Genomic DNA, 27,439 nt, shown 5'->3' with positions numbered 1-27,439 from the left:
TATGAAGTCTGTGGTCCAACTGGCTTCAGATGGTGTGTGTTATGTGCGTGTGCCTGCCTCCTGAGTGTGTGAGACGAGCTGGGATCATGAGCCAGGGTTGTTCCAAGTGGTTTTAATCAGCAGCCCATTAGAGGAGAACGGAAACCTTCAAACAGGGTAAGAACCAAGTAAGTAAACCTAACTTTGAACTTGCAATCTGGACAAAACAAATGCAAATTAAAATCTTCATAGTCTGTCGGTTTTCAGATAAATTATCACTTTTAGAGAGAAAGCTGTGCCTTCTAACAGGAAGAAGGAAATTTAAAAGGACTGGAATGAAGGAAACTGTAAAAACAAAGTGGGAATTGAGAATGCAAGAGAGAAAAAACAGCAAACGATTGTTCACAAAGTTGGTACACTCTCTTATTTTTTTCAGCTGTGGACAGGACATGTTAAGCTTTAACCTCTTGCTTTCTTGAATACTATTGTCTGGCTGAGTAAGTAGTTCCTTTTGCAAAGGGGGTGAAGATTTCTGCTCCTCACCTGTCTGCTGGCAGGTTTGTTTTCCTGAGACCAGGGAGTGGAAGAGCTCTCCACAGCTCCTTGCAGGATGCCCCATGGTGTGCTGCTGTTTGCTGCTGCTCAGTTGTTGTTTTTTCACAGGTTGTTCCAGTAACTCCATGGGAAGGTGTTCCCCAAACCTCTGCTCCTCTGGAACTTGTGACTTCTTGCCTGGCACCAGGAAAACACTTAGCAGCAGAAATGGGAAAATTCATGCAAGTTTTGGGTAAAGTGAGCCTCTGACGTTTTTTACTCTAGCACGACGTGGCTACTTGGACTGCATCTGCAATGTGGCAAAGGGCAAAGTGAGGTTGGCAAAGAGGCCATGGTGTGTGGGCAAGTCCCCAGATGCCGCAGGCTTTGTCGCCCTCGTCCCTTCCTTCTGGCCTTAGTGGTGGCCCTCTGTCTGTTCTGCCAGACCCTGACTCCTCTCATGACCAGCAGCATCCTTTCGGCAGTTGTTAATGGGATTGCACCCAACAAACAGACTAAAACACAGCGAGGAAGATACAAGGAGGTCTCCCCAAGCACCATTCACTGCTTCCTCCCTGGCAGCAATTCAGAGACAGTGAAAAAGGTAAGTCAGCTGGAGCAGAGTGCTGAGCAATAATTAGCAAAGCGAGGGATAGCAAGTCTGGCAGGATCATCTGAGTCCAGCTAAAATTAGCCTAAGCTTGGAAGTCTGGGATCTGTATACAAACAAATGGGTGATCTAATGACAGCAGCATATGCACAAGCACATTCCCATTACCAGCTCCTCAGCGTGCTGTTATTAACACAGGAATCCTGAAATCTTCAACTGGAATATGGCATTGCTCTGTGACTCCAGGAAGATTTCAGTTTGCTGCACAGACCATGCTTTATTTTGGCTTTGGGAATTGGTTTAGAGGCTTTACAGTACAGGCACGTAAATTAGGAGCCAGTGGGGTTTCATGGAAGTGACTGAGGCTGTTAATTGGCACAGGGACTGCAGCTGCCCTCTATTAAAGTTATCTGCTCGTCGGCTCTGAACTTTACTGGGATTCTGCTGAGAAGCTGAATTTAAGTGCATTTGAGAAATAAAACTTAAATTCAGCAACTCAAATGCAGAACTGCATTTAAGAAATAAAAGAATATTTTCAAATTACACTGTATACTTTGGAATCTCTGTCTCACAAATTTTACTTTGTCCACAGGTTACCTGACTTCATGTCTATTTTGTATAGGGTTCCTAGGATGGGTGTTAAAACCTAACAAATGGAGACGCTGTTATTTTTGTTGGAAAATGTAGTTTGTTAAATGGTCTCCAGACTGAGGTAGTTATTTTTACTCTGGAATCTGTGATCAGCACTAGCACAAATGTTTCAGGTTTCCTTCAGTCCTGTAGAGGAGCTGCTACCAGTGCAGCAGATAGCACACTGTGAAATTATCATTATGCTAACATTTTCTATACAACTTTAGCAGAATTGTAAAAATATTGTGACCTCACAAATTATGGACAGCAACCACATAAAGCAGGTCAAATTAAAAAAAAAAAAAAAAAAAGTACCAGGCTGCTTCTTTGATTAGACAGAGTTCATAGTCTAAAAGGCTAAAAGATCAGCAATATTGATTTTAGGAGAGCAGCTGTAAAGTGCATCTTTTGCAACAATCAAAAACAGATATGGGGAATAATTGTAGCATGAGCTCTTTAACCTTAACTCTTAAAATACTGGGTGTTTCTTCTTACAGCAATGCTGCATTTGTCATAATTTTATATTTTAATGACCTTTTAGTACACTAGGTACCCAGATTCAGATCTGATATACAATATGACATAAATAATTACAGCTTAAAGGGAAATAAGCACAGCTGACATGCGGGTTGCATTGTGTTACATCTATAGAAACAGTCCATTCCTTTTTACTCATTGCTGTTGTAATGGCAAAGAACATTTCATACCTTGGGCTACTTAATGTCTGCAAGAACTGGTGAAATAATGGCAAAGTTTTGCTAGTATGCTGCTTGGCTGAAAAAACCTATACTGTCTTCTTTTGCAAGTTGCCTGAGAAAAAATGCAGATTGACATCCAGCTTGGTGTGCTGGCCAATTGAAATGTGAAGAAAGCTTTTGTTTTTACAACACGCTGGCCTTACTCCTCTCCAGCATATGTGGTTGAATGTGACTATGACATGCACATGCTGGACCTGTGGTACAGATGTGTGTATATTAACCCTTACAGGGCTGTGCTACCTTAACACATTCCTTTTCAAGTCCTTAAGACCACCCATAGCTGGCTCCCTGTTTGTCTTGAATTTTTCCTCTAGAGCATGATGAACAAAATGTCTTGCACATGTTGGGATGTTACTCTAAGTTGATCTCTGTTTCCCAACTTTCTCTGCTGGTTGTGTGGGCTGAATAATAATCTCAGAGAACAGAAAAGACAAACCTTGCCAGAAATCTCTACCACTTTGCTTTGAAAGTGTGTTCTTGAACTGTGTGTTTTCATCCACTGCTTATTCAAATAGCTGAACTGTTATCTGGCTTGATTTTATTGGGCACTCAGTAACATCTAAGACAGATGTCACTGTTGAAACTTTACACTGTTTTATTTTACAGTCACGTGCCCACTGATGTGAGATAGTTTAGGAACAACTTTTCATTAAAGCTCTGGTTAAAATCTTCATGTATGAACCTGGAAAAATACTTTTAAAATATAGTTATTTACATTTGTAATTAACTAGTCATACATGTATTCTTATTCTCTAAATAGTCCAGCAAGAAAATTTAAATGCATTTAAAAGAATATATTATACAGTTAAACAGTGACTTAAAGCAAACACTGCAGCATGTCTTATGAAATCAAAGTTCATGAATAAATTTCAAGGAAAATAAGACCCTGCTGGATATAGTATTTTTTAGGTAGCACGTAGTGTTTAGGGGTTTTGAGCAATAGCATGTCACACTGCAGATTCTCTTCTGCATAGGTGCAGGTTTTGTTCTTGCTTCTTTCAGAAAAACATCCAGTACTGTGAGCCTGTTGTGAGAATTTGGTTCTGATTGTTATTACAGGTGAAAAATCCCCTTCCAAAATCTATCTAATAATTTCTTCATTCAGAGTATGCCTAGAACTAAGTGCCCAAAAAGCCCCCACAAAACCAAACCAAACAAAAAACAAACACAAAAAACCCCCTGCCATCTTTTATGAGCCATTTGTTGGAATCAAAGGAAGAGATTTTAGGAAAAGTCTAGCTTTGCCAATGTATTCCTGATATCAACTTTCACCTCATTTTGGAGAGTTACCGACAAGTGTGGAAGAAGCATGGGGATAGACATTGTCAATTACATCTGTAAATGTGTCACCCAGGATGCTCTGGGATGGAGCCCTTCCTGTTGGGCACATAGTGCAAGCTGTCTTTTTAAAATTGCAAAAATGCAGAATTCATTCATAGCCTGGAAAACCAGGCAGAGCTCATAGTACTCCTCTCTCTGGTATCACACAGTCTTAAAAGCTGCTGTAGATCTTGTCCTGAAGCTTTAAATTCACAGGAACAGAGGTCAACATTTTCTAGTACAGAATTAAATGTTAATATCTGAAGCATGAAAAATAGAAGGCTTATTTCTGATTCTCCAGCATTAAAGGCAGTAGAGAGTGATATCACATCTAGCAGAAAGCTGTCTGCAGGTTTAGCAGGGCAGGAATGATGAATATATATAGTAGGGAGAAGAGCTGGTGTTGTAGAATCAAAACTTGAACAGGTATCAACAACAACAACAACAAAAAAGCCCATACAAGCCCTCTGTGTGGTTTTCCTGGCACGGTATTGTGCCAGAAATACTTTTGGTACCAGCCAGCCAGCTCTAATACTGTTACGCTTATCTTAAGTAATTTAACTCTGCTTCTTGGCCAGTTTTGAGAAGAGTTAATTATCTGGTTAAGCTGTGCTTCCACTCACGGAATTAATTCAGCCAGAGGCAACTTAGATGTCTCTGCACACCAGTAATTTTGCCCAGGTAGACGGTGTACCTCTGCTGGGTAGAAGGAATTTAGACTGTACTGCTTTTAGGCAGGCAGATACTTGGTGTTCTGTTGCTTTCCCAGTCAGAGAAGACCCAAAACCACTTTTCCTTTTTTTCTTAAAATGTCCAATTCCCAAGCCATTAAGCTTTACATCCAGGCTCAAATTGTGAGCCTGGTTCACCATACTGGCAATGGGAATTTCTGTTTGGTCCTGGAAAGCAAGAATCTTTCTTTTCCTTATTTCTTCCACAGATGGAGAAAAAGAAGGAAGAAATTATTAATCACCTTTTATAGTTATTACTCCTGTGATTGGCACCTTTTTGGGCACACTAGCTTTCCAGCCATTGTGAATGTATTTAAACAAAAACAAACAAACAAACAAACAAATTCCCATTTTAAATTGGGTTCTGAAGGAGATTATTTCATGGATACTCACCAGACTTTTGCTTCACATCCTCTGGCCATTTCGGCCAGCTGAGAACAAGAAAACAGAGAAGACACACAGCTGATTATATGAGAATTTGATGAGTGGGTTAGGCTGGCATCCAAATAAGTTAAAAACCACAGGTGTGTCAAAAAAAAGCTGTCTTCCTTTCAAGGCCCTGAAACTGGTACTGGTGTTTTGTGTAAAAGACGTATCTCAAACAGGGACTATATTGAAGTGAGCAAACAGCAAGGATAAGAAAAGGCTTTTTATGGCTTTATTCTGAACAAACAGGATAGGATATCATTTCCCAGGAGTGGACAGTATGAAAGATTCAAGATAATGATAGCCTGATGTGGCCATATCTGAAAGAAACTATGTAGAAAAAGAAGGGGGGAAAAAGGGAAACATCATGGCTTGGTCTCAACCAATGTCTACAGGAAGATCCAGTTGAACATCTTGCATAGGTTACTGGGCCAGGCATCTACATTTGAAAATTGACCGTGAAATTACTGAAAAGCTGAGAAAATGTTACTAGAACATTAGAACACTGGACATCCAGAATGGAATTATCCTCTCTTTACTTGAGTGCTCCACTATATCAGAGAAAGAAAGCTTGACTTCACAGTCAATGGAAATCAGACTGTGTCTAAAGCAAAATTCATCATGAAGGAATGCAGACTTAAAAACAATTCTAGTGAATTTCATCCTCTAAAGACACATCTCCTTTTCTACTGATTTTTTTTTTAATGGAATATGCCTGCTTCAGACAGAATAAGCAGGCAACAAAGGCGAAAGGAGCAGAGTCTGTTACAGAAGAAGGCATGGGGAAATGAAGCAGATGTGGGAGGGTAGGGAACTACAGCTGCAAAGTAATAGTAACCTCAGAAAGTACAAAAGAGATTGTGTACAGAGATGGTTGAATTTGTGCAAGGGAAGAGAAAGGCAGATGAGAATGCAAGTGGAAAGAAAAGAAGACAAAGCTAATGAGAACTTTTGAAATGTAAATACCTGAAAAAGGAGAATTGAAGCTGGATGATAGAATGAGAAGAGATGATTTTTGCTATTATGCAGAATGGAGTGTGGTGAGAGCTCTGCATAGAAAAGATTGCATTATGCACAATAAGGTTTGATCCATTTTTAAGGTTTGATACATTTTAAAATAAATTTAACTTAAAAGCTATTTATAGAATGAGTAGGGGAATGAGAACTTTTCACAAAAGAACAGAGAACTTTGCTAGTATGAAACCTGTTGCAACTAGAAAGCTATCAATATCAGTGACTGATTTCCTTGGAATGATACCACATTCACATTGCCCCTATGAAAGCAGGGCATTTGTTTTCTCCTTTCGTAATGTAAAATGAAATGGCACAAAGGAAACAACTATTTTTACTGAGCAGATAGCTACAGATATTCTGGTGATAAAGGGCAAGGCTATTGTGGTAGCAGTCAGGAAAAACAGAGCAGGGTGGAGGCTTTGCAGGAAGGGAACTTTGAGAAGGACACATGAGAAAATGGAGGCAGAATCTCACTTCTATACTTCACTGAAACTTCCTTCAAAATGAGGTGTTTTGGTAAGTGGTAGGATTGGCTCATTGTCTGCTCTCAAGACAGGGCCGTTGGTACCACGTACTACATGCAGGCATAAAGCAAAAAGCATTTTGATAAAATAGCTCTGTACTTACTGCTCAGAGTGTCGGTGATGACTGTGCAAATAACTCCAGTGTTGCTCTTGGATTTATAATATCATCAGAAAACAGCCATCAAAGTCATGCCAATAATCTAACTGCTTGTTCTGTATTTATCCAACAAACAATTCAAAGCAGAATTACATTCCAGCCATTTCTGATTAGGAAATTCAAACCCAGTCCTTTTGATTAGGAAATTCAATGGAACATAATGCAAACACATTTAAATATTCTCCAAAAAGTGAAACAGGAAATTAACTTCCCTCTTACTTCTTGATACAGCAGCTATGCATACTTTTAAATATAATGGTTGTATGAACAACTTACTATTTCTATTAACTCCTTTGCAAACACAAAAAAGGAATTTAAAAGTCACATTTGGAGCTAATAAACATCTGCACAGTCCCATAAATGAGTGGCTTGGGGCATTAGAACCACATGCTAAGTTTTTATTATCACTCTTCTTATTGATGCTGTTCAATAATAGTGCAGTATTTGCTGGGAGTCCTATTCATGTATTTTTGGTAATGTTATTCTGCTAGGTGGTATTTAGTAGCAAAAGTAGATGCTGACTTCCTTTGCTAGCTAAGTGGGAATTTAGGCTGCTCACTGCCCTGTGAATACTGCTAATAGTGCTGGCCTTGTTTTTATAAGGCCAGTTTTCCTTTGTGATATTTTTGTTGCACTCTGCTTTCGTGCAAAGGCCTTTTGGTTTGCACAGCGGCTCATACATCTCTTTTGCAGCTGCTCAGTACCTGCAGGAAGAAGTGGGGTCAAAGTAAGCTGCAGTCAAGTTATTTGAAGCTACTGGACCAAGTCTCTGACAGTCTTGGCTAGCTCAGTATGAAAAGTGGCTGCTTGTAATCAACACAAGCTAATGTGGGACTAATGACACCAAAACTGGGTAGCTGAAAAGATGATTCAGTTTTTGAGTTCTTTCCTGAGAGAAGCTTAGGCTGACATGAGTAGGGCCATTATGTTAGGATGGAGAATTTTGTTTCTGCAGTTGAAGTGATGGTCAGTGAAATTCTATGGCAACAGTTCAAACTGTATATTTGCTTCTTTTCCAGGCATAGACAATGCATCAATATTTATGGAATTATGTAATATTCTTGGAATTTGAAAGAGCTGCCAAGGAACTGTTTTGCTCTCTTCAACTTGAAATATCTTCACTATTTTCTTCTTGGACAAAACAAAAACAGTAATCATACATCATAAGATTCAGCTACTGACCAAATTCTAGATTTTTGGAACAACCCAGAAATTCTGTACAATAGAGGAAAGCCTCAGAGACTAGTAGAATCAATTATATCTTTATACATTCATAACCTAGAATTGGATATACCAGTTTCAAGGCAAATGTCAAAACATTTTCTTTTTATTAGAGAACATCACAGCTCCCTGGAAGTTGCAGACAGACTGAACTAAGAATTGCAACTCTGAAAATGGATGTCTATTTTCAGTTCCAAAAGAATGGTTACATAATTCTTCAGCTTTTATATTATATAAACGGGGCCTTTTATCTTGTTTGTTAAGACATCAAAGGAGTATACATTTAATACAATTTAAAAAAAATCTTTAATAAATTTTAATGGAGCTCAATTTGTTTTCTTTTGTGTTTTTGATGTTATTCTGTAAAATGAAAACAAAATTACAAAATTCATTTTTATGCATTTTTATTTACTTTACAGCACATTCTGGTTTGTTTGGACCAGTTGTTAAAAGGCTGTGGATCATCTGTGTAACAGCCAATTGCCCTAAAACGAGGTCAGTGACTCAGCTAAGTGCAATATTTTGTAAGCTGTAAGAGCACATATATCATGTCAAAGCTGACATTGTTCTCATCCAAAATCACATGGGAAATCTCAGCCTTGCTGTAAAGCCTCATTAATTTCTGTGGAGACACACCATTTTCTAGGTATGACATGGGCTGCAGATGTTCTTACCAATCCCTTTCATGTAAGATACATTGAATCTGTAATAAACTGACCTCCTAACAAATAGTCTTGAGTCTTCAAACTGAGGAAGAGCTAAAAAAATTGTTGGGACATGGGAACATTTGGCCATTTACAAATTATTCTCAATTTTTTTTAATGTTATGGATCCTTTTTTTTTTTTGTGTGTGTGTCTGAGTCTGTTGTACATTAAAATCATAGGAATGCCAAAAAAATCAGAACCATAAAACGTGGAAATATGTGAACAGCTTATTTTCATCTATTGTACGCTGCTTCTCTTGTATTCTCTGCCCAGACCTCATTTTTATGATTGAGAAACATTTTATGAAAACCAGCAGACTCTTTAAATATATAAACATGACTGTTATTGGTATAATATTGGAAATTCTGAAAAACATCTAGTAGTAACTAGATCAGCATGTCCAATGGTGCAAGGCATCTTGTATAAAGCTTTGGAAAAAAGTATGGAATCACTTGCTACAAGCATGCAGTTGGCCAGATTTAAAAAAAATATCTGTGTAGCTGACAACCCACCCTACACTGCACTGGCTTGGCAAACAGAGAGGACACGTTGCATGTATAACCTGGACTGCAAATAGCTATGAAAGGACAGGGCAGAGAAAATAAATTTGGCAGCACTAAGCATGGATCTCAAGCAAGTACCCTAAAAGGTGTGGAGATACTTCATATTATTAAATAGTACCAGATTAGACATCAGGTCAAGCTGTTAAATTTAGGCTGCTGAATTGCCTCTATGTCCCAGAGATGCTGTTGCGGCTCTTTGGGAGGCTGGTGGGTAGAAGTGCCTGTACGCAGTGCCGGTACCCAATGCCTGTACCCAGTGCCTGTGCCCAGTGCCAGTGCCCAGTGTCTGTATCCACTGCCTGTGCCCAGTACCCACTGCCGCGCTGCCAACCAGCGCTGTACCCAGTACCCAGTGTCCCGTACCCAGTGCCCCAGCGTACCCAGTGCCGGTGCGCAGCGCCCGGGCAGGGGCAGGGGGCTGGGGCACAGGTGGGTGCGTGTCCCGGCTCGCTCCCTTCCAGCACTGCGGCAGCAGGCTTCGCACTGCAGCTGCCTCGGCGGCTTTTGCGTGTCTCCGGAGTGAGCGTCCCAAGACAAGCCCCCGGAGAAGCCGGTGCTGTGCTCTGTGTGTGAGGGCTCTCGCAAGCCCTCCGATCACCCGGCCCGGGGACGGCGCCCGTTGGGAGCCGGAGGCTGCGTGGGCCCCGTGGAGCCGCTCCGGGCCATTTCCTTTGTGTTTTGTGGAAATGACCCAGGTCACTGCCACTGCCTGAACTTCCTCTTCTTTTTTTTTTTTTTCCCTCTCCTATGCTGCTATCAGTGTTCTGTTGAATATTCGTCACTGCCAAACCAGAGCGTTGTAAACACTGCAGCCCTTCCCCAGAGACCTGAGGAAGAAGCTGACGCTGAGGCGGGATCTTCCCTGGCACATCCCGCTGCCGGCCGGCGGGCTGAGCCCCTGGGGACGCCTCGGGGCTGACTGATCCCTGTCCCCTGTGCCTCGTCCCTTGGGCCCAGAGGGCACCGGGGCCAAGGCCTGTTGCAGCAGATGTGCCAGTGGGAGAGCCCTGGGATGCTGGCCGCAGGGGCATGAAGCCATTGCTGGGTGCTTGAGGCAGGACCTCTTAATGTTTGAAGCAAAATACTTCAGAGGTGACACTGCGGGAGGCTTTCCTTCCACGAAGAAAGGTGTGTTTTTCCTGGCATAACAGAAGTTTGGTAATTGTTAGTGAGGAGGGGGGCACACACACTGACGCCACATCCAAGGCAGGAGCCTCGCCCCGGGCGGCGCGGGGAGGGACGGGTGCGGGAGAAGCCATAATCGCCGCAGAGGCGGCCCGGTCTGCGGCCCCTCTGTGTCCTCAGTTCACCCGGCAGCGCTGGCCCCTACAGCACACGTGGGATGGAAAATGGAATCTTCTTGCAAAATAAAGCAAGAGGAGTCTCTATCTTCTGGGTTTCTTCCGCGATGCAAGTGAAATGGAAAGTAGGAAGTGCTTGGCTGGAATGCCTGTAAGAGAAGGGAGAGAGAGCACAAGAGGGGGGCTGGGACAAGGGCTGGAATTAGGAACAGGGAGGGAGGGAAATGGAGAGGAAGGGCTGCCAGCAGCTGCTGGCGCTGCAAGAGAACAGGAAATAGAGAAGATAAGAGGAGAGGAAGGAGGGGCAGAGGCAGAAGGGAACAAGAGTGACGTGCTGTGGTGGGCAAGGGCCATCTGAGAACGCCGTTTTAAAAATTCTGGGATGTCAGGAACGCTGTCGAACAGGTGACCTAACACAGTTCCGATGACTTCATCTTGTGCTATGTGGGGTTACTCTGGCCAGCAAGTGATCAACCTTTCCTGGAATATCTCAGTTTCTAAACTAGTTTTGGGTTGCACATTCAGCAAGTATATGTGGAAGACTCTGATAGTGTTGTATTGAGATTTTTTTCAGGGTCCCTTCATCAATAATTCTAATGCTTTCCATGGGCAATAACCAATGACTGCTCTGGAGGAAAAGAACATTTGGTGTTAGAAGCAAAGGTCTCTGAAATAGTTTGTGCTCTTTACTGCTGCAGAAAAGCTTACACTTCAGCCAAGCACAATGGAAAACTGCATCCCACATTCGGGATGCCCTGCTGAGAAGAGTGACTTTAGCACTAGATCCCAGGCCTATAAACAACTGGACGTATCTTGAATGAAATTTATTTGTATAAAAGCATCTGTCTCTTTTCAGTCTAGTCTATTGTGCAAAAAATGTGGTGACTTGTGGACACTTGTGTTGTGCTTCCTATCTCCAGTGATAATCTTACTAAAACTGGGAGTTATGAAACAACTTAATTCTTAAACTGCTGACAACTGTCAGGTTGAAATTCACAAACTTGCACAGAACTAATTTAATGTCCTGAATTTAATCCCTGCTGGTTTGTTTCAAGACTAAAGACGAATCTATTTCACCAAAATAAAGTCTTGGTTTTTAGTGGTGTCTATTGAGCATCCTATTTTTATGCTTTATTTTACTGGGGTTTGAACAGTGAGGTTTTTGGGGGGGTCTACTAGGCTTTTCTTCTGTAAGAAGCTGCCAGGAGGTTCCCCATCCCCCATGTCCCACACAGTCAATGCCAGCCAGTTCCAAGACAGACCACTGGCCAAGGTTGAGTCCATCAGTGATGGTGGTGGCAACTCTGGAATAACAGGTTTAAAAAGGGGAAAAAAGTGATTGTGCAACTGCAGACCAGAGAGAGGAGTGAGGATGTATGAGAGGAGCAACTTTGCAGACACCAGGCCAGTGAAGGAAGAGGGGGAGAAAGTGCTTCAGGCACCAGAACAGAGAGTTACCTGCAGAATGAGATGAAGACTGTGATGGGGCAGTCGACAGAGGTCTGCAGTGGAGTAGAGATCCACCAGCAGGCCGTGGAGTACCCATGCTGGAGCAGTCTGTTCCTGAAGGACTGGGCCCAGTTGAAGAGGTCCATGCTGGAACAGTTTGAAGAATTGCAGCCTGTAGGAAGAACTCATGTTGGATTAGTTAATGAAGGACTGTCTCCAATGCGAGGCACCCCACACTGAAGCAGCGGAGGAGTGTGAGGAGTCCTCCCACTGAGGAGGAAGGAGCAGCAAAGACAAAGTGTGATGAACTGACCAAGCCCCCAGTCCCAGTTCCCCTTCTCCACTGAGGGAGAGGTAGAGAATTTGGGTGGGAAGTTGAACCTGGGAAGAAGGGAGGGGTGGGGGAAAAGGTGGATTGGTTCTATTTCTGATTATCTCACTCTAATTCCATTTATTATCAAACAAATCAGTTTCCCCAAGCTGCATGTGTTTTACCTGTGACAGTAATGAACGAATGATCTCTCCCTGTTTTGATCTCTACCCACTTTTTTGATCTGTATACTTTCAGTGTATTTTTCCCTCTGTCCAGTTGGAAAGGGGAGTGGTAGGGTGGCTTTGGTGGGCTAGTGACTTCCAGACAGGGTTAGCCTGCCACATTTATTTAAGACATAAAATATCCTCCTTACCCAAAGATCTGATGGCAACAGCCCAGTGATTTGACCTTTTCAGAAATTAATGTTTTGTTTGCACTATGACTGTGTGTTTGGGGTGACTCTTTTCGATTTTTTTTTCTTTCAATAAGCTCATACCCCAGGGTAGATATAGAGGAAGAATTTTCTCTAGATGCCACTGTCCCTAGGCACTATATGGGATGACAGTAAGTGGTAGATAATCCAAGTGTTCCTTGGGATTCATTGGAGACATCAGATACCTTTCCACTTGCTCTTATATACAAGTCTTTCTGCCAGTCCTCCTATGGGCTAGATGTTATTGGACTAAGAAGGCAATAAGGACTGACGAGGTTACATTTAACTTTCTAGAGCACAGTAATCTCCAGTTCTGTTTAGGATTCCTGTGTATGATTTTACCCCAGTACTCTCCTTACTTTTCTTAATAATGCTGCATAGCAAAACTCAGATGCCTGCACTTACCATCTGCATAGGACCTGCATTCTTTGGAACAATTCATATGGGACCACCCAAGGCCTCTCTGTTCAGGTGGCCACAGCCACAGTCAAAGTCAGATAGCAATTGCTGTTACCAGCTCACCAGAGCAGCCCAGATTTCAGGAAAAATTGTTTCCACAAAGGGAAGAACATGGTTTAAAGATCCTTGAGTCCTAACCAGAGCTTTCACACCTTTATAGTAGCAGTTAAAAATGAAGATAGAAAAAATGGAGAGGCAGACAAAATGGAATTTATGGTCTGAAGTCCCTGATATAAAGCAAATTCTTAATCATACTAGAACTATTTTCACTGTTGTCACAGTAAGTTACTAGTTGTGTTTTGTGAAAAACAACGACTGTATTTTGTACTGCTGAGGAATGTTGTTCTTACCATCATTGTCTTTGCACTGTGTTTGCTGTAGATCGATGCCTCCATGCTGCAGTACTTTGGAAGCCACACGAGAAGAGCAATTCTCTATGCATCTCCTGCTCACCATGAAACTGATCGTCAGCTCTGGCAGCGCATCCTGGCAAAACATGGATATACAGTCACAGTCCTTGAAAACAGGGGACTCGTGGAAGAGCTGAGGCATGAGGGCCCTTATCACAGTAAGAATAATTTGACTTAGTTAATAAATTAATTAATAAGTGTGATCACTAAATGTAGAATTGATCCAGTGTTCTTCAACAAACATAAAGCATAAAAATTCTGATAAAAGTAATGATAGAAGCCAAATTCTAGCTCTTCTCAGATGTGTGGATATTTTTCCACAGTTAGGTGATTATTCCATTAGCTATATCCTTCTGTAAAAAATACAGCAGAGTAGTTCATCATAGTGTTGACAACTAAATCAGATCAGTTTGGTTCCTGATGACTTCTCATACCAACTTCATCACTATAACTGAGGTATTTTCCATAGAATGTTTCAATAACAAAACACATGCCTGCTACATTCTCTACCTTATCCTTTTCTCTCCTGAAGAAAACTTGTTTGTGTGAAGGTTATTTTTTCCTCTAGTAATGTTTTGATTGTCCTGTAAATGTGTTAAAGAACACAATACAGAACAAGTACATTTTGCACTTGATGCTGAATCTGGGATAGATTATACTTGGTTCTTAGTTCCTCTTGAAATTTGATCCACACTTCAAGCAGTCTACTGAAGAATCCTGATCTCTTGCACAAAGGACTGAAGCTTTATTGTGTAGTTACTGTGCTTGATAGAGAAGCTTGGGCACCAGTTAGATGTGTGATGACCATGTTTGAGTGTTCTTGGACACCTCAGAGGTATGAACTGAAACTGTGATGTCAGTTTGGTCTTGGAAGTCAATTCAGGAAATGGAAGACTTTGAAAAAAGTACACAGGCTACTATTCTGCCAGAAGAAATTGGTGTAGTTGTAGATTTCTTGTGCTAAAGGGTGTACTCTTTGCATCATTCAGGCTTGTGATATACTTCTGGAGCTACCAGAGAGCTCAGGTTTGCTTTGAGTTTTAACCAAACCAGATCATTTCATAGATAAAAAACTACAGTTACTTAGCATGCTTGAGATTGCTCAAAATTCCATCACTAATTTCAAGTTTCTCTAAGAAACTTTCTTGAAAATTAGGTACATGTGATTTTCTTTGGCAGACTGTACCAAGTAGTAAATTGTCTTCATCTCACTCTTATTTCAATCTAGTTTTGTAGTCACATTTTAGCCACTCCTTGCCTTGAGTACTTTCCATCTGAGTGACAAGACACACCATGTCTTGCAGGCTTTGCTAATGTCAGATGGACTGCAGAGAAAAGTTGGTATCTCTGGGGACCATGTGCATCATCTCTGTGAAATAATTTTGTTTCAAATGGCCAAGGAAGTGGGTATGCCAAATTCAGTTGCAACTTATTAAAAAAAAAAAAGAAAAGACTGTACTAGATTTTCCTACAGTGTTGAATTCAGATTGAAATTCTCCTGTACAGTTTTTACACTCCAAATATTGCCTCTGCAGAAATGAGCTTAACTGTGGATATTTATACTTTACAGGCTAGAATCAGTACTTCCTGTAGTATTTTTCCAGTAATAATAATAAAAAAAGTAATAAAAAGGTCAGGTATTTTCCAGAAACATCCCACAGTTTCCAGCAGATGTTGGATTATGTAAAACAGTCAAATGCTTGCCAATTTAAGGCAAAGATTAAGAGTCCACTGCCATTTCATGGCAGCATAAATCTGCCTTTAACTATTCTCTGGTAAGTAAGTGTCTAGCTTTAAGGTTATGTTTCAAAAACAAGAAATAAGTAATAGAGCATGTCTACATACCAACCCAATGATATTTTCTTACAGCTAAGCAAATTGCATTCAAAGTTAATTTCCTTCCCCAGTAGATGATGTGGTTTACTCTTCTGGATGGGATAGTACTCCTTATTTTAGAGAAGGGTATTTTGAGCTATGCTTTGGCATAATATTTTTCTAATAGGAGTGTTATATGTCATTAAAAATATGCTTCTTTAGGCCTCAATTAAAAATGCAGAGAAAATGAACTGAGAAACACAGAGTATGAGTACTATGAAAAATCAAAAAAAGAGTAATTTCTTATTACTTGGTATTACTTAGCAGCTCTATCGGGTGCTTTTATTTGTGTGCAGTCTTTCTTACTCATGTATCTTTCAAAGCTCACTCTAAATTTGAAAGGATTTTTTTGTTTTGAATGGCTGAGAGCCAAGACTCTAGCTGAAGTCATATATGGAAAAAAATTCACCACAAAACATTCCTAACTTTTTTTTTGTGCTGGCCTGCTAAGAATTTTTGGACCAGTTCTGCTGCTGTTTGAAACCCAAATGTGACAGCTCTGCACACTGATCTTCCAGAAAGATCCTCAACACCTGGCCTGCAGCACTGTGTTGAGTTCATTGCAGTCAGAGAGAAACATCAGGGGAATAGTTTTCTTCAGTGGAAATTTTTCACTTCTTACAAACCAACCAAAACCTATTTGAGTTTTGGTAACTGGAAAGCAAGTTGGCTAAAAAGAAAAAAAAAAACTTTTTTTTTTTTTTTTTTAGTCATGGCAAAGAGACTGTGGTTTATGGGTTTGCTATCAAAAATCCATACAGATGTGTTCTGCAGTAAAACATAAATTATTCAAACCCCTAATTTTTTGCTGAAAAATAGCTTTGTCAGTGAATTCTCAAGCAGCTTTGCTTGAACAAAAAGTAGTTGTGCTTTCACCATTCTTTAGCGATTAAACCCACATGGAGGGAAAATTCCATGGACTGATGATACCTGTGCCTGCTCTGAGCTCTTTGAGACTTCCTTTTGCAGCAGCCCTAAATGAGCCAGTTTGCTGTAAATTTAACATATCTCTTAGTCTGCTGCCAGGATGGACATAGAGAGGTGGAACTGCATTAGAACTGTGTTAAGATGATGGAATAGTCAGATTTTGCAGAGAGATGGGATTACCACCTTGGGAAATCTGTTTTTGACATGGTCAGTATCTCCAGTAATTATCTGTGGTAAATCTGTTTTGAAGTAAGCAGTTCAAAAGAAGTTGCTGCTGAGCAAACAGCTCATCATAACAGCTAATAAGAAAGGTACCAGGTTGTATTGGCCAGCACATCTACAAATGGCACATTTGTTTGGTCTGCCAGGTAGTGTGATCCATCCTTCCTTCCTTCCTTCCTTCCTTCCTTCCTTCCTTCCTTCCTTCCTTCCTTCCTTCCTTCCTTCCTTCCTTCCTTCCTTCCTTCCTTCCTTCCTTCCTTCCTTCCTTCCTTCCGCCACTTCCTTCCGCCACTTCCTTCCGCCACTTCCTTCCGCCACTTCCTTCCGCCACTTCCTTCCGCCACTTCCTTCCGCCACTTCCTTCCGCCACTTCCTTCCTTCCTTCCTTCCTTCCTTCCTTCCTTCCTTCCTTCCTTCCTTCCTTCCTTCCTTCCTTCCTTCCTTCCTTCCTTCCTTCCTTCCTTCCTTCCTTCCTTCCTTCCTTCCTTCCTTCCTTCCTTCCTTCCTTCCTTCCTTCCTTCCTTCCTTCCTTCCTTCCTTCCTTCCTTCCTTCCTTCCGCCACTTCCTTCCGCCACTTCCTTCCTTCCGCCACTTCCTTCCTTCCGCCACTTCCTTCCTTCCGCCACTTCCTTCCTTCCGCCACTTCCTTCCTTCCTTCCTTCCTTCCTTCCTTCCTTCCTTCCTTCCTTCCTTCCTTCCTTCCTTCCTTCCTTCCTTCCTTCCTTCCGCCACTTCCTTCCGCCACTTCCTTCCGCCACTTCCTTCCTTCCTTCCTTCCTTCCGCCACTTCCTTCCGCCACTTCCTTCCTTCCTTCCGCCACTTCCTTCCGCCACTTCCTTCCGCCACTTCCTTCCTTCCGCCACTTCCTTCCGCCACTTCCTTCCGCCACTTCCTTCCGCCACTTCCTTCCGCCACTTCCTTCCGCCACTTCCTTCCGCCACTTCCTTCCTTCCTTCCGCCACTTCCTTCCGCCACTTCCTTCCGCCACTTCCGCCACTTCCGCCACTTCCGCCACTTCCTTCCGCCACTTCCTTCCTTCCTTCCTTCCTTCCTTCCTTCCTTCCTTCCTTCCTTCCTTCCTTCCTTCCTTCCTTCCTTCCTTCCTTCCTTCCTTCCTTCCTTCCTTCCTTCCGCCACTTCCTTCCTTCCTTCCTTCCGCCACTTCCTTCCTTCCGCCACTTCCTTCCGCCACTTCCTTCCTTCCGCCACTTCCTTCCGCCACTTCCTTCCGCCACTTCCTTCCTTCCGCCACTTCCTTCCACCACTTCCTTCCTTCCACCACTTCCTTCCTTCCTTCCATATGAAAATCTGCCTCTCCTCTGGAACAAGATAAGCCTTTGCCCCAGCCTTGGAGGGGGTTGAAATTGGTGTCACAATCTCATGGAAAATAATAACAGGATCAGCAGGAGGAGTGAGAAAGCCCTACACTTCCAGGCTTTCTCAGGGGAGATTTGCCATACTGAGCTGTACAAGCCTCTGGCCTTCCTTGCCTCAACCCAGGACAGAGCTGTGTTGCTCTATCAGAGATCAGTGGGATGAGCCACCTGGCTTCAGAGCCCACTTGGATCCTCCCAGAGTGGCAAATATCAGAGAAGAACTTGCCAAATAGTTTCCAGTGTCTTCTGCCTTCTTCCCTGTTCTTCCAGTCTGAGAAGCTCTCATCTCTGTTACTACAGTAAAGATTAACAGGATGTGCGTGTCCCTATGACTCTGCCAGCATTTTCACAGCATATTTTAAAAGGACAGGTTTTATCTCAGAAATTTGTTTCTCTAGTAGGCATTTCTGCCCTCCAAAAATAATGTTCTCTAGTTACTGCCTGCTGCCTGAATCTTTCCTGAGTTCCATGCTTTGCCTAGATGACATCTTCAAAGATAAATAAACTGCTTTTATCTTTCGTTACAGAGCCATCAGTTTTTCTGACCTTTGCTGAATATGCCTGCCTCATTACTCTTTGGTGACCCTCAATAAGCATTTCCTTCATTTCTCAATTCTTCACCTTTACTAATAGTTATGCAAATCTCATCAAACATCAGGCTCCAAGAAATGTGTGCAGTTGTATGTTACAAATCTGACTGGCTGGTTTTAATTCATTCTTCAATACCATGCAAAATTCTGTCATTACCAGTAGCTCTTGGAAAGGAAAAGATTGTGCATAAGCTCAACGGTAGCCCATCAGTTTGGCTATGGAAAAAAGCACAGGTATTCAGGCTCCTGACAAACTGAGTGCAGCATAACATTATATGCTCCCTGCTGCTTTAGAGTGTTAGTAATTTGGTGGAACCTCTTGCAATTGCAATGAGGGACTTTAAAAAGAATCATAAACCATTTTCATAGTATTGCTTTCACATGATCATTTCCTATTTTTAGAATACTGCAGTTAAGTATTTAAAATTTACTATTGCCTCTTTTTGCAGTTTGAATGACATCCATTGAAGATGAAATTTTAGCCATGCCATTAGAAAGATTGCTACAGTACAAATATTGATGTGGGTTGGAATATTTTTGTGTGATTTATTGTTCCATAAGATAAGTATTGAAACCATCTTAGCTTTGTTCAATATTTAGCTTTTCTGTCAATTTCCATGGAAATCAACGCCATTTTAATGTCCTGTTCATTTTCCTGACATTGTTAAGTAGGGATCATATACTACACAGACACTTAAATTTACATATATTGCAAAGAATATTAGATCTGTAGTTAATTTCCTATTTTCTGACATTGTTGATATGCACTGGATTATGTCCTGTTTTCTGCCATTTTAAGAGCATGCTATGTTTAAATACTTGGCTGAATAAACTAAGCCCTAGTTCTAGCAACTAACTATGAGGATGATCTAGCTTTTTGCAGATGTGGGAGTGGTGCTTGGGTGGAGCTGCAGCAGCAACAGGAAGGGATGATTGAGACAACAGACCCAGGGGAGCAAATCTGAACAAATCTTGGCCTTTCTCTTTATGTGCTTGGGTCAAGAGATCTGTCTGGTATTTAAAGTGGCACTGCTACGTATTACAGCAAGGAATAAATCCCCCCTCACTGATAAAGCCACGTGAATATATTCAGGTATAACTCTTTTTGCTGTAAAATGGTGGCTTGAGAATTGTATTATTATGGAACAAAAGGCCTCTGCTGCCCTACTCTTAGGTCTCTGTAGAGAGTTATTTGCTTCTTTGTACACAGTGGTGGTCATTCCCTGTGTAAAAGCTGGTGCTTGAGGGATGTCACGGAACATGAGGCTGCGGGAGCAAGCACAGGTGTTGATGTGGAGTGATGCTGGCTGCAAAGTTTTCTGTCTCTCTATATATTGCATGACTGAAAAAGCAGCTGGGGGGAACAGATGAAGGAAAATTCACATTTGATTTTCCCCAAAAGCAATTTTTGAAGTCAGTCTTTGTCAGATTTTAATTTTGATTTGTTGGGTATCCTTTGGAAAAATTACCTTTTAAAGAAAATTTTAATTTTTCATGGAAGAAAATGACTCAGTTTACTTTGCTTCGCAGTTTGAGTTACAAGGCCAGAAAACGCTGCCACATCAGTTAGAGATGGAGAAAACTAGGCTAGAAACTGCATGAGTCACTGTCAGAACTAGGACTAAATGCATGCTCTTTGCTGTATATCTTTATGTTATACCTTTAGCATATTGTATCACCTCTCACTGTTCTCCTCACTGTTCATACTTTTGACTAGAGGCAAAATAGGAAAGGTATCAGCTTAATTGCTGACATCTGGCCAGCAGCAAGCACTTGCAGAAGTGCTCCTTCCGAGGTGTAGCCAGTAACAGTTTCCTCAGAGCTGCTAATTAGTCTAGAGAATAAACTACAGCCATGGGTTTCAGAGGCCCCCAGGGCCATGGCTGGTGACTGTCAGACATCCGTTTTTCATTTACCAAGACATACCATACCAGCAAAATTAGTGAAAATGAGAGAAGGTGCTAGAGACAGGAGGACACAGTGATGCTCTTTCTTCAGTGAGTGTGAAGGCTGATATGTTTGGGTGAACAGAGGTGCTTGTTAACACAAAGTGTTAACAAATTCTGCTGCCAAGGAAAAAAGAACAATCTGTTCATCATGCCTGTAGTAATCAGGGCATGATGTACTACAACAAAGTTGTTATTAGGAAATCTGTTTTGGGAGTAAAGCTAGTGAAGTAATCAAATGTATTCCCTGGAGCTGTGGGCATTCAATCCTAAATGTCTTGAAATTTTAGGTAAAGAGATTTTATTGGTGTAGTGAGTCCCCTGGTGGGGTAACAAGATGGTCTTGCGGGCTTCTTGGAGTACATGACTAGCCTTGAGAAAATCAGGCAGACAAAAAAATGAAGAGGGAAAATGATGATTTTAAAGAAGACAGAGAGATTTCAGGTATGAACCAGCTGGTGTGAACCAGCTGTGGTGACTCAGAGCTTGGAGGAACAAACAATATGTAGAGTTTAGAGCATCTTCTTAAAATGCAAAATATTCTCAAAATCCACAAAATTTTTTAGAATATATTCCTGACAGGAGTGGAGAAAAGGGAAGGGAGCAAAAATCAGTTGTGCTTAGATAATAGCCAGCTGAACTTTGAGAAAGTAGAAAGCAAATAGCATATTGTGAAACAGGGATGTTTTTTACGGGATGGCATGTGAAATAAGTACTAAGAGAACCAAATTTTCTCCCTTAGTGAATAGTTTTTTATGGAGTTAGAAAGACATCAACAAGAGTAGGAAACATTAGTTTTAACTTTTTTTCTTTTTTCCCTTTTTTAAATTTTTTCAGAATACAGTTAGGAGTAGCTCCTACTTGCTGTTTATTTCAGCCTCAGACAAGTTTCTATGAAATCCAACTAACTTTAGCAAACAATTATAAAGACTAAAGGCCCTAAGGAAAATTTCTTGTGTGTTCTGTAAACATCTGGTTGCCATTTTCAATTACAAGGACCAACCCACTGAAGGAAGCAGTTTAGTTTTTTTGGAACAGAAATGGGACACTGGACTTTTTGTTCTTTTTCATAGTGGAGAGTAAAGGAAATGTCAGGAGTAGAGAGGTCACTAGATGCTCAGCTTTTATAAATACAAAAGTCTCTGAGAAAATTAAAGTAAATTGAAATCAGGTTCTGAAAGTGTAAACAACCCTGTGGAGGTAAGGTTAAATAAGCAGGACTGGAGATCCTAGCATGCCAGCAAAAGCACAAGATCATTCTATCATAAGTAAGTAATTTAAAATACTGTGCAAAATAATAATGGTGAAGCTAGCCACAGAAATATTTTGTGGGTTACCATATAAATACATATGTATATTCAAATCTAGCAGATATAACTTCCCAAAATCCTTTTGGTTAACTGTTGGTACAAATATATGACCAACAGTATACAAAACTGGTTGGTTTCCTATGGCAAAATATGTCCTGTGAATCCTGAGCTAAGTTTTGACAAATAAAGCACACATTTTAGAAACACTTCCTTGTATGTTGTTAAACAAGGAGCTTCCTAAACAAGCTAAATCGGTAGAAATGTGATCCTCAGAGCATACTGAGTTACAAGCATGTAACAGATTTAATCTGCTTCCATAACATGGAAGTTCATTTAGTTTTGGGGAGGAAATGCATTCCAGAAACATACATTATCTTGATCACTTTTTAGTTTTGCTTTTAGCAATTAATGTCACGCCGTACACGTCATTGGTTTCAGTACAAGACATAAGTTTCTGACACACACAAATGAATTCTGCTCTCTAATGTGATGCTGTGGTTTCATGTTAGAAAATCTAAATGCATCATATATTTTTCTGAACAATATGTATTCTTCTTCCTAATTACTGGCAGAACATGTTCATGCTTTGTAGAAGTGCACACAAACGATTTCTTTGTATTACTAAAATAAACCCTCTGTAAGATTGTACTGAATCCTCTGTTTCAAATGCACTCTTTTTATTTAGAAAGTGAAATTATTTATTTATTTATAACAAAAGTATGAGGACATTGAGCTCTGCCAGGTAAAACCAAAATATGGCATTTAGTCCTAAATGTACCAAATATATCTTCCTCTGAATATTCTATTTACTTTTTAAACAGAACATACAGTCCAGTGGAGAGTGGTATTTAAGGGGCTGACTTAGAGATTACAATAATTAAAATGATACACGCTGATTATACAGTGAGCTAAAATTAAAACTTTACTGGAATAAATTATGTCATGTTAACAGAATCTGAAAAACACCAGTGTCCAGGAAGATCCACACGTCGGCCAAAGGAAAGCAGCAATGTGCACTGCTACTGAAATTAAATAAATACAAGGGATTTAGGCATCAGTATAGCCACTTTGTAATATGCTAGCAACATGCAAATCCTGTAAAAAGCTATGAGGCAATTTTTTGTAACTGTAGTGTCTCAGATAAGAAGGTAACAGCATGCAATTGCTTTTAAAAGTATTTTTAAAATGCTTCCCTTTAAGAAATGAATCCTGGCTCTAATAGGGTTCAAGCAGCAACTCTGGTTTATAAATATATATGTCTGTTCCTAAATTTCAGATAATTGTCTGCTAATATAGGTGCTGGGAGAATGTCAGTCAGTCTAGCCAGAAGCCTGTCACCGTCCTGCCAGAGCACTCTCTGTAAGGGATTGTTGGTTAGGACTGCTCAGTGATTTGGCTGCTGGAAGCTGTGGACCCTTTTTGATGCAGTCACTGGCTCTGAGCCCTGGTCAGCTGTGAGAAGTGTGCTGCTGCCTTTCATCACTGTGCTCCCAATTTAGGTAGAGGCATTATATACCACTGAAACAAAAACTGTTGTTGTTTTTTTTTTTTTACTTTGGCTACCATGAGTTTTATTGGTTCGGGCAGCAAAAAGCTTATACACTATGTAGGCCTTCATTGTAATTTGCAGCCAGCCCACGCCATTCCTAGGTTCAGATTCCAACTTTCTCCAGCTGCATCCACTTTCAGCTGACAGCTCTTTTGAATGCTGCATCCCAAAGCCACCCCAGACATCAAAAGTGCAGTAGCCTCCCACAGTTTAGAACATGTTTCTGAACATTTCACACAATGTATTGTTGTTACATTGGCTTACCTTACATCAAAAGGGAACCTTTTCTTCATGATTATTCTACCCTTCTGATGTTCATTGTACTCCCTCAGAGCTGAGTTTTCAATGTAATATTGAATATTTTATTACTCAGCCCCTGAGGTTGTCCATTTGGAGGTAATCCTAGTTTGCACAGATGTCAAAGAGAATAGAGGCTCCTCTGATATTCTTAGAAATTGAAACTATTTCTCAGTTTCAAGTTAGTTATGAGATCCTTCAGATTTCTGGAAAAAAATTATTTCATACAGAAAATTATTATTAAAAGTGACGCCCTACCTTTGATTAAAAAGGAAAGCCCCCACATATCATGACTTTCTATAATTTTTGGCAGGCATGTTTCCTTACAAAACAATGTCCATTTTTCAAAACAGAAAGGCAGAATAATGAAGGGATTTGGATTAAAAAGTAACAGTGGATTAGGATTTGAGAAATTTTGACTGGTAGCAGGATTAAAAAAATATAGTCTTAACGTATTTCCCTAATGGTGCCTCACATAAATAAAATACAGTTCTACACTGATAGAGGGAAGCATAGAGGAGCTGAGTGCTATGCATTTTGGAAAGTTTGTAGCAAATTGTTCAAGTCATAAAGTGTTTCTATAACAAGATTATTGTTGTAATGACTTTGTTTCTGACATTTGTGGTAATGCTTTCAAAAATAAATATTTAGCTATAAAAAGGATTTTCAGTTTTAATTTATAGCAGCTACTAAAAGTGTATAAATAGAGAGAGCTTACAGAGTGTTCTGTGTTTTGTAAATGCAAGATGAATCTGGCAGAACCACAGTTATTTTAGATCTGAGAGAATACAGCTCAGTTGATCTGTTTATTGAAGAAGGATTTTTGGTGTAAAATGGAGAAATAAGACAAGATCATTTTTTGTTTATTTGGAAGAAAACCAGTTCACTACATTTTTTTTCCTGCAATAGGTAAAATAGAAAACATATCAACATACCAAAATACTGTCCAACAGGCTGATAGACAAAATAAGAACAAGATATAGCTGTTTTGGAGCAAATCAAGAAGTATTTTTTTGTCTAAATGAGAATTAGGCATTTAAATATTTTTTCCTATTTGGCTTTAGCAAGTGTATAAAAACCTCTCTCACTTCAGGTTTCACAGCCTCAGTGAGGCCAAGTATCACTGGAGCCTGTCTAGAAGTCATTCTTCAACAAAAAATAATTGAGGTAATTTTCTATAAAGGTGAGGCTGAAGTCATGGACTTTAAATACACAGAGCTTGACATGTTAGCGCTATTTTCCCTTGGAATATTGTGTTAGGCCTTCAAAAAAAGCTCTAAGGGTAGCAGTGAAGATATGTGAAGTAGGAGAAAGCATCAGGTTTTCTTCTTCCTTTACCCAGCTCCACGGCACATATGATTTACATGACAGATATTATAGTACACTTTTTTTCAAATCTAACAATATGAGGATATCTATTGATCTTCAAAAGGAAGGTCTGACCCTACATTTCTTTAAAATGTTTGTAGAGATAATTTTAATGTCTCCTTTGGAGTCCATGTTTTATAGATGCTCTACATGGCAGTCCATGTTATCTGTCATGGATTTCCACTGCCCCATGGCATGCCAGGTGAGTAGAAGTGAAAGGCCAGGATAGTGTGATACATAGAAAACAGTATCTGTGAAGTGCAGCTAGAAACCCTTACATTAGGCATGATTTAATTATTGCATCACTGTCTTCTGCAGTTTTGTCTAAATCATAAATAAAATGGGTCAATTCCCTGGTTCTAAGGACAAGTGATGCAATATGGCTCATGTCCATGTATCTTAACTGTTTTCCCCGACTGAGGGGGGCCTGCTTTTCACTGATGTTTTGGGAACTGTCACTGGCTTAGGCTGTCTCCTGGGACATTGCATGGCCACCCAGGGAGAGGAAAACAAACACTGTAGATGATTGCAGACCAGTGGTTGAGCCTGTGTCCTGACACTGTTTATTTTAGCCACTGCCTTTATTCCCAAGCTTCTTTTTTTCAGTATTGTTTTGTGTCTCCTGGGTATTAGGGAACCTGGCGCATTAACAAAGATAGGTATATGTAGCAGTCTGGATTGCTGCTAGCATAGTCCAGGGTAAGGAAGCAAAATGGACCTTTGCACAATATCCACAGGTGTTTTATTCAGTCGTGTGGTGAGATGATCAGGTCCCAGACACACACGCAAGGAGGATGCAGCTTTACCTCTGCGGGGGCCTGGGGGCTGGCCCTGGTCTCGAGACAGTACAAAGGTGAGGCACAATCAGGGAATAGGGAAGGAGCGGCTCAGGGATATAGGAACGGACATAGGGACAGGGGAAGGAGCCAATGGAGTCTAACAGCTTTTTGAGGAAAGCTTCTTGTGTCTCCCTAGACCAGGGAATGCCCCTCAGGGTCTCAAAAATTCCCCGTTTTTTATGTTATTAAGAAAGCTTCTCTGAATGATGACTGGATCAACACAAAATGACAAAAACAACCAAAAGCGCTCATAAGACAATTTTCAAAATGCAAACAATTCTGAGTCCCAATGTCCAAACAGATTTTCTTAGAGCTGGCAGGAGGGATGCAGGGTTTTCTTAGTATGGTTTATCAGGAAACTGAGTCAGGAGAAGGTTCCTTCAACAGGGATTGGTTCTCTGCCACCTGAGGCAGTGTTGTTGGCTGTAATGGCTCTGTACAAGGTAGTGTAGGTGGTGGTGTAGGTGGTGGTATGTCTGCTGGAAACTCCAAATAGAAATCATTAAGACAAAGATGGTTACTTTAGGGAAACTTTATTTTCTTTCCCTCCTAATCACCTTCCCTCTGGTATCATGAAGGACCTTTGGGGGAAGGGATTAGAGGAGGGAGGCCATGGAAAGGGGGAAAAGGTGGGAGGAATTTGTGGGAACATAAAAAAGGGGTAATAGGACAATGGAAAGGCAAAGGGGAAAGTGGGAGGGGGGCAGGGAGGCCACAGGAATTGGGGAAGGGCATTAGAAGAAGTGGGAGTTACGGGACTGGAAGGTTCTTTTGTTATCGACATGGGCTTTTGAATGCAGGACGGCTCATTGGTGCCTGAGTGCTCTAATTGCAGTGATCAAGGTCTGCAATTTGGATCTTAAAATAAGTTTTTTGTTTCTTGCATATGTGATCAAACATCATTGTTTTAACATTGTAATTGGCATTCTCATTCATTGTCATCAGAATGAGACAGGACATTAAGATAAATAAACCCATTTACTCCTTAGCTGCTTATCCTGAGGCTGCTATATATCCACAGAAGGGAAGAGGCTGTTTTCTCAGCTCTAGCTCAGTTTCTACCTTTTAAAGTCAATGATGAATTCTCATTAGTGCCATCATTCAGAGAACTTCTCAGCTCAGGTACCTAATGTTCTGTTTCAAAGAGTGAGAGTGGTAGAAATGATGGGGTGAAATGCAGGATGGAAAGTAATCACAAGCTGGCAATTTGGTTTCCTTGGGTAGAACTCCTCCTCCCTAGGACTTCTTTCAAATTGAATCTTCTTTCCAGCCAGCACCTCTTTATGTTTGTTGCATGTTCCTTTCTAAAAGCCCAGACTTTTCCTTATAAAAGTAGGATCTGCAGGTTTTGCAGTAGTCTAGTGGGGAAGGTGCCTCAGTACCACTTGTTCTTAAGTTCTATGTACACACTCATCCAAGTTAGGATGTGCTTCCACAAGGTCCCCAAGGTGCTTTGGGGCTCCTATTCACTTATCATGTTCGGCACTGTGGTGGAGTCTCCCCAGTGACATCTTGGGGGTGCCGGGGCAGGGGCTTGTGTCTCTCTGACAGAGTTACTGGGGTTACCCCACCCAGCATTGTGCCTCTGTGCTCCTTTGTGC

The 27,439-nt window shown here is 41.0% G+C and overlaps 1 protein-coding gene across 4 annotated transcripts in view; it reads left to right on the top strand.

Annotated features, from left to right (window-relative positions):
- The window catches only part of CPED1 (cadherin like and PC-esterase domain containing 1), a 141,399-nt gene continuing 113,960 nt past the window's right edge, over positions 1-27,439 (top strand). The window contains exons 1-3 of one of the 4 annotated variants that reach the window (XM_038153053.1): positions 1-156; positions 643-1,117; positions 13,509-13,695. In XM_038153053.1, the coding sequence (XP_038008981.1) occupies positions 866-1,117; positions 13,509-13,695 (439 nt within the window). In that variant the 5' untranslated portion in view covers positions 1-156; positions 643-865. Of the gene's footprint in view, positions 168-642; positions 1,118-8,323; positions 8,400-13,508; positions 13,696-27,439 lie in introns of those variants that run through there. The other 3 variants (XM_038153052.1, XR_005258830.1, XM_038153054.1) reach the window with 3 other exon arrangements.

The sequence above is a fragment of the Motacilla alba genome, chromosome 1A, assembly GCF_015832195.1.
Source record: "Motacilla alba alba isolate MOTALB_02 chromosome 1A, Motacilla_alba_V1.0_pri, whole genome shotgun sequence".
In the NCBI taxonomy this organism is placed as follows: domain Eukaryota; kingdom Metazoa; phylum Chordata; class Aves; order Passeriformes; family Motacillidae; genus Motacilla; species Motacilla alba.
The sequence above is the reverse complement of the archived record's forward strand: the minus strand, read 5'-3'. Positions and strand labels throughout refer to the sequence as shown.